This window comes from Oncorhynchus gorbuscha, linkage group LG01 (assembly GCF_021184085.1).
Source record: "Oncorhynchus gorbuscha isolate QuinsamMale2020 ecotype Even-year linkage group LG01, OgorEven_v1.0, whole genome shotgun sequence".
NCBI lineage: Eukaryota > Metazoa > Chordata > Actinopteri > Salmoniformes > Salmonidae > Oncorhynchus > Oncorhynchus gorbuscha.
This window is the reverse complement of record NC_060173.1, coordinates 89,399,807-89,407,794: the sequence shown is the minus strand read 5'-3', so window position 1 is coordinate 89,407,794 and position 7,988 is coordinate 89,399,807. Positions and strand designations below refer to the sequence as shown.

The following is a 7,988-nucleotide window of genomic DNA, read 5'->3' as shown; positions in this document are numbered from 1 at the left end:
TCTAGGTTCGTTTGGGGGGTTAGGAGCTAGGGTAAGAGTATAGGTTGGGGTTAGGGTAAATAGGATTGTGAATGGGACTGAATTGTGTGTGTGTGTGTCCAGCAATGATGTATCACTTTGGTGTTTCAGATGCCTTTATTTGGTTGTGCTTTTAGATTTTTTTATTGGGGAATGTATTTCCCCAGCAGCCTTGGCAAGTGGCAACTAGACCTAAATGCGTAAGCTATTGTATGAAAACAAAGTCCTTTTGTTGCAGGTTAAAATGTCTACTATAATTTGTTAGAGTTGTTTGCAGTGTTTAGTTCAGTGTTGCTGCACTTAGCTGTGACGCGCGCGCCGTGGCTCAGGCCAGATTCGATTAGGATCCTGGTGGAGTATCCTCTCGTGTTTCTGGAGCAGGAGGCGGGTCTTTGGAAAGTTGGAATGCCTTGGAAGTTTTCCTGTACTTTACAAAGATGTTGAATATGGACACCTGGCTGGTAGTGTCCCTGTTCGTGTTTGTCCAGCTCTTCTTCAGTTTAGCGTATGAAGGTAAGGAATTGCAAATATTTATCCATCCCGCGGATCAGAGGGATTTAGTTAACCCACTAGTGTCCAAATTGACACCGTCCATTTAATTTACATTTCTCAAATGTAACGTTTTTAGATATTTGCATAACATAGTTAGTGGTTGTTGCAATTTGTTCTGTTATTACGTATTCATTATCGGTTAGCCTATATCCCACCGCTACTTTTTTAGAGCCACATTTTATGTTTACGTGGAGGGGTTGAGGCTAGGGTAAAAGGGGGAATGCAGTGCGCATCTGGGGGACGTCTCCCGCAGAATTCATGAGAGACACTAAAGCCAGCATTATGTAGATGGTGCCTTAGCTTACCTTCGTGCTATAGCCTGTAAAAAAACATTTATTAATTAAGTCCTTTGTTCAAGTTATTTTGCCATGCAAAGTAAGGGCGCTATCCCACTGGGCACAGACGTCAATTCAACGCAGCTATTCCACGTTGGTTCAACGTAATTTCATTGAAATGTAGTGGAAACAACATTGATTCAACCAATGTGTCCAGTGGGTAATGAGTTTAACAGTTGTACATTCTTTTAACAAGGGGATATGTACGTTAAACGTGCCAAAATGTAACTAATCTTTACCTAGCCAATGGTCTATGATTTCAGTCAACAGAGTGGCGAATCACATCGAAATTGTCAATAGCCTAGATAATTCCACGTCTCCAGTAAATATTTCCAGACTACAGTCCACCCCAGTGTGACCGGCATTGGAGCTCCGTGCTCTGCAATCAGAGCCCATAGCTCCGGGATGTCGGAGCCGTCACCGGCCACAAGCCACACAAGGGCGCCTGTGTTCGGATTAACTGCACATTTGCTCGGACTGCCTCCTCCCATTTCCTAGCTTTCCTAGACCCGCAGATCTGTGGAGTTAGTGTCTGTCCAGTGCTGGGTGGTTTTGTTTAATAAGATTGTAAGGTCTCTTTGGAGGGTGACAGGAGGACTGTACCAGTTGAAAGGAACCGTCAACAGGCCATACCATTGATTTAAAGGTAGACAGACACCATGATGGGATAGAGAGACCAGTATAGTTGTTTTATTTTTTGCTGGTCGATTGATTTGATTCCATGTGGTGTTCTCTCATCTTAGCTTGGTTACACAATAATTTCACACAAAGTCACACACACATATATGCAAGCACTTACACACACACACATGCACTGAGAGAGTTTTCCAGATGGCTGGGTGCCAACAGGGCAGGGACAGTATCCTGCAGAGGAACATTCACTGAAGAGTAATGACAAGCTGAAATAAGTTCAAGACGAGATGGGACTGTATAATAGTTTGGATGCCTGTGTGTATACGTGTGCGTTTATCATGGAGTGCATGTGTATGTCTGTATCAAGGTTAGAGATGTAATGTGTGTCAGAGAGAGAGATTGTGTGGGTGTGTGTGCTTGGGGTGTGTGAGGGTGTTGATTTGGAGATGTATGTGTCTTGTCCAGTGGCGGCGCGGCTTACCACTTCTGTCTGAGAAACAGGCTGAAACATGTGCATACGCTACTGGAGTTAGATTTACACTGACAGGGTAAACACAGCTTGTCAAACTGATGCTTATAGCTGGAGGTCACTGTGTGTGTGTGTGTGTGTGTGTGTGTGTGTGTGTGTGTGTGTGTGTGTGTGTGTGTGTGTGTGTGTGTGTGTGTGTGTGTTTATGGGGGTTGATTTAACATGGGGTCTTTGTATTTATTTGGGGGTTGTTAGTTAGACTTTATGTGGCGTAATTTATGTGTGTGTGTGTGTTTTAAAGGGGGTTGAGAAGGATGGATGGTTTGGGTTTTAAGTAGCCTTAGTAACCTTTCTTTGCTTTGGTGTTATAGAATGCATTGAGGTGTCTACTGAGAGACAGGCTGAGTGTTGTTACTTTACGTGCATTGAGGTGTCTACTGAGAGACAGGCTGAGTGTTGTTACTTTACGTGCATTGAGGTGTCTACTGAGAGACAGGCTGAGTGTTGTTACTTTACGTGCATTGAGGTGTCTACTGAGAGACAGGCGGAGTGTTGATGCTACCTCCAGGGCATATGAAGATGGGTGGTAACTGGCAAGGGAAGGGATTGATGGTTGGTTCTCTCCGGAACTCTGTATGTTTCTGTCTCGGCTGCTGTCTCAAAAAACAAGATGGTTGCCACTGTCTCCTTTGTCCCGTCTCATTACTATTTTCTCTGTCAGCACAAGCAGACACTCACACAGACACAAGTACACACTCAGCGACGCTTTCTCCTTTATAGCTCGCTCAGCATGCATTTCTACTTACAGTGAAACCCAGTCATAATGACTCTATGAATCATTCATATTTTACAAATGGACTGTTGTGCTGTTGGTCTAGGTGGTGAGTGACCTTGTATGTATAGTTAATTGTCAGAAAGCTCAAACATGCCGTCTTAGCACAGAGTGATGTAACCCAGGGAATTCTCTAAGCCTGCCAGCTTACTAATACCACTGGAATAGCAGTAATAATGTTTCTTCTCATTTTCCATGGTGAGAGAGAAAGAGAGCATGACGGTAAGCGAGTCAGGGATTGATGCGTTAAGGTGTCGTGAGCATGTGATGTTGGAGAGAACACAAGTTTAAGTGGTTGGTTGAGGAAGAGATCTATTAAAGGGAAGTTGTGCACAGAGGCAGTGCGAAAAATATGGTCAAATCACTTCACTGTCTTTAGTCTATGTGTTTCTAATGCCCAGATGAAATAACAGATGCCTGTACTGCCTGTTCAGTTCTCCTCCTGGCATGTTTCTACATTAACCCTGTCATCAATTCCTATTACGCACAGCTCAGCTGAATAAAGCTGACTGGAACCTCAGTTTGTGTTCCCTCTGGCCCTGTTGTTCTCATTGAGCTTGGCAGGAGAGCCTCTCTCGCTCTGTCGCTCTCTCTGTTTTATCAACACCGTGTTCTCTCTGACGTCTTCCCACCCTCTGAGGAGTCATTTTCACAGTGAGAGAGAAGAGAAAAGAAGAGAGAGACTGTTAGGGATTCTGTCTGATTCCAAACCTCAGTGCACTGACAGAAAGACTGTTGGGACCGGGACCATGTTTATGTGGATGAATGACAACTTATAGGCTTTCTCTTTCTTTGTTATTGAAAACTCTGGATCTGGCCTTCATTCACACACTGATATTAAGCAAATAAGAAATAACTTTATACTGCCAAGTTGAGTGTCAACTTCTCAGCATATCAGCTTTTATTCAAGGCTGGCTCAATTTGATGATGTGGATGAGATCGTTTCAAGTTAATCATAGTGTTATTTTATTCCTGGCTGTTCTGGAGACCCGCTTTGAGTGGAAAAGGAACAGTACTGCGGTATTCTAAGATCCCTCTAAGATCCCTTAGGAAAGGAGAGAGACACGTCTATAATAATGTGTTATGCCCTCTGCTGCAGATTGCTGGATGGGATGTGAGTGTCAGTCTAACTGGCTGCCTTTGTCTCTAAGGATGTGCATGTGGAGAAGATGGACTAGCTCTGCCTCTGGGAAATATCCCCTGCTATAGGCTATGAGGCTCTCTGCTGGTATGGTGTATGTCAGTAGAGCCCCCTAGGATTCCATTTATTACAGAATAACAAAACCAAAAAATCAGAGCAGAACTTTAGTTGTTGTAGCAGGATAGTAATCTCTAGAACAGTCTCGATAGAGAGGGAAAGGAAGGCCTACGTGTGTGTGTGTGTTAGATTTACTCTGTTGTCTGTTGTCTATTATGGCTCCATAACAAAGCCCAGTAGAGATGTGTGGTAAGTTCTCCATGTGCACTCTGGTGTTGGGCCATATAGCGGTCGTACTCTGTAAGGATAGTCATATATAACCTCACTGTAGGCAGTGAATTGACTGCAAGCTTGTTATAGAACTGATCTGAAGCAGCAGCACACACCTGTGATTAGTTTCCCAGATATGTCTGTTTCCCTCTGATAGACTTCCTTGGCTGTGTGCCCGTGACTTTTCCCCTCAGTCAGCCAAATCAGATTCAGGGTCTGTATACGGATGTGCTCAGTAGCAGTGTGATCTGACTGCTAAAACCGCAGTGCACGTTAGGCATTTGGCTGACGTGTATGTACGCCTGCCGGGCTGGGAGCGTGTAGCTGTAGCAGGAGTGAAAGACTTCTCTGTCTGTTTTGTCCCTCATGGATCCTGAACAGAGAACACATTCACACTGGGTTGGAGTCCACAACATCCTCCTCTGGTAGTGATTAGGCGTATCTGAGCTCGCTTCTCACTCCTCTCTCCCATTTACACCCCTTTCCTTCCCTCACCCATTCTCTCTCCCGCTCCCTTCACTATAATCCTCACCTTTTTCTCTCTCCCTAATGTCACTCCTTTATCTTGCATTGTGAATTGAAAGGTTATGTATCATTTTGAAGCAGTAATTTTGCTGTGACAGCGAAGCATTGTCTGCCAGACAAGCAACGTCCCAATACTCATATCTGCTTTCCTTTTGACAACTGATATCAAATATCTTGACAGATGAAAGCAATAAGCCAGATTTCTATTGGAAGGGCCATTCTTTTTCTAGCTCTCTCACATAGAGGTCGACCGATTAATCGGAATGGCCGATTAATTAGGGCCGATTTCAAGTTTTCATAACAATCGAAATCGTTATTTTTGGCCCCCCGATTTGGCTGAATTATTATTATTTTTTGTACACCTTTTTAACTAGGAAAGTCAGTTAAGAACACATTCTTATTTTCAATGACGGCCTAGGAACGGTAGGTTAACTGCCTTGTTCAGGGGCAAAACGACAGATTTTTACCTTGTCAGTTCGGGGATTCAATCTTGCAACCTTACAGTTAACTAGTCCAACGCTCTAACCACCTGCTTTACATTGCACTCCACGAGGAGCCTGCATGTTACGCGAATGCAGTAAGAAGCTAAGGTAAGTTGCTAGCTAGCATTAAACTTATCTTATAAAAAACAATCAATCAATCATAATCACTAGTTAACTACACATGGTTGATGATATTACTAGTTTATGTAGCGTGTCCTGCGTTGTATATAAACGATGCGGTGCGGGAAAAGGACTGCCGTTGCTCCAACGTGTACCTAACCATAAACATCAATGCCTTTCTTAAAATCAATACACAGAAGTATCTATTTTTAAACCTGCATATTTAGCTAAAAGAAATCCAGGTTAGCAGGCAATATTAACCAGGTGAAATTGTGTCACTTTTCTTGCGTTCATTGCACGCAGAGTCAGGGTATATGTGATAATAATAAATGTTTTGTTTTCGAAATGATAGTTTCCGGATTCGACCATATTAATGACCAAAGGCTATGATAATTAAGTCTATGATTTGATATTTGATAGAGAAGTCTGACTGAGCAATGGTAGGCAGCAGCAGGCTCGTAAGCATTCATTCAAACAGCACTTTCGTGATTTTGCCAGCAGCCCTTAGTAATGCTTCAAGCATTGCGCTGTTTATGACTTCAAGTTTATCAACTCCCGAGATTAGGCTGGTGTAACCGATGTGAAATGGCTAGCTAGTTAGCAGTGTGCGCGCTAATAGCGTTTCAAACGTCACTCGCTGTGAGACTTGGAGTAGTTGTTCCCCTTGTTCCGCAAGGGACGCGGATTTTGTGCAGCAATGTGAAATGCTGCTTCAAATGGTGGCTGTTGTCGATGTGTTCCTGGTTCGAGCCCAGGTAGGAGCGAGGAGAGGGACGGAAGCTATACTGTTACACTGGCAATACTAAAGTGCCTATAAGAACATCCAATAGTCAAAGGTATATGGAATACAAATGGTATAGAGAGAGATAGTCTAATAATAATATAATATATATAATATTAACTACAACCTAAAACCTCTTACCTTGGAATATTGAAGTCTCATGTTAAATCTTCTTAGGGCTGCAATCCCGTTAACGGGATCGACATGACAACAGCCAGTGAAAGTGCAGGGCGCCAAATTCAAAACAACAGAAATCTCATAATTACAATTCCTCAAACATGCATGTATCTTATACCATTTTAAAGGTAATCTTGTTGTTAATCACACCACAGTGTCCGATTTCAAATATGCTTTACAGCAAAAGCACCACAAATGATAATGTTAGGTCACCTCATAGCCACAGAAAAACACAGCCATTTTTCCAGCAAAAGATTTTCCAGCCAGTCACAAGAACCACAAATAGAGATTAATCACTTTAATCATCTTCATAAAATGACACTCATAGGACTTCATGTTACACAATACATGTATGTTTTGTTTGATAAAGTTCATATTTATCAAAATATGAGTTTACATTGGCGCATTACATTCACTAGTTCCAAAAACATCCAGTGATTTTGCATACCCACATCATTCAACAGAAATACTCATAATAAATGTAGATGATAATACAAGTTATACACATGGAATTATAGATATACCTCTCCTTAATGCAACCGCTGTGTCAGATTTCAACATTTTTTTACGGAAAAAGAAACCCATGCAATAATCTGCAACGGCGCTCAAAAGTAAACGTCACAAAAGCCGCAATGATGGCGTCAATATAAACAAGAAATTATATGATAAATATTCCCTTACCTTTGATGATCTACATCAGAAAGCACTCCAGGAATCTCAGGTCCACAATAAATGTTTGTTTTGTTTGATAATGTCTGTTATTTATCTCCAAATACCTTCTTTTGTTAGCGTGTTTGGTATACATATCCAAACGCTCATTCTGGTCAGCATTACATCGGACAAAAACTTCAAAAAGTTATATTACAGGTCGAAAAAACATTTAAAACTAAGTACAGAATCAATCTTTAGGACGTTTTTAACATATAGCTTCAATAAAGTTCCAACCGGAGCATTCCTTCATGTCTTCATGAGCAATGGAACGCAAGTGAATACCATGAGGAATAAGCGTGATCAGAAAATGGCTGACTGCCAGACATCTGATAGATTCTGCTCTCATTCACTCCCACAACACCGTAGAAGTCTCATTCAAATTTATATTGATGGTTGACATCTAGAATAACATCTGGAACCCCTAGGCAGTGCAACATCATTAATATCTCAAGGGGATTTCATTGGTGACTGTAACGTCGTTTGTCTGTTGAATGAAGAGAGTTAGACCGAAATGCAGCGTGTAGGTTACTCATGACTTTAATGAAGTTAATCGCGGTACATGAAATAACTGAATAAATACAAAAACAACAAACGGAACATGAAACCTATTACAGCCTATCTGGTGAACACTACACAGAGACAGGAACAAACACCCACAAAATACAAAGCGAACTCAGGCTACCTAAATACGGTTCCCAATCCGAGACAACGAGAATCACCTGACTCCAATTGAGAATCGCCTCAGGCAGCCAAGCCTAACTAGACACACCCCTAATCATACACAATCCCAATTAATACAAACCCCAATACGAAACCCAACATATAAACCCATGTCACACCCTGGCCTACCCAAACATATACCAAAAACACAAAATACAATAACCA

General features: G+C 42.0%; 1 protein-coding gene across 3 annotated transcripts in view; it reads left to right on the top strand.

Moving 5' to 3' along the window:
• Positions 1-7,988, top strand: part of LOC124045378 (sushi-repeat-containing protein SRPX-like) — a 38,050-nt gene that overhangs the window by 5,748 nt on the left and 24,314 nt on the right. Inside the window, exon 1 of one of the 3 annotated variants that reach the window (XM_046364684.1) lies at positions 344-531. The exons of 1 other annotated variant lie outside the window; for it this stretch is intronic. In XM_046364684.1, the coding sequence (XP_046220640.1) occupies positions 456-531 (76 nt within the window). In that variant the 5' untranslated portion in view covers positions 344-455. Of the gene's footprint in view, positions 1-343; positions 532-7,988 lie in introns of those variants that run through there. One more of the 3 variants, XM_046364677.1, reaches the window with a different exon arrangement.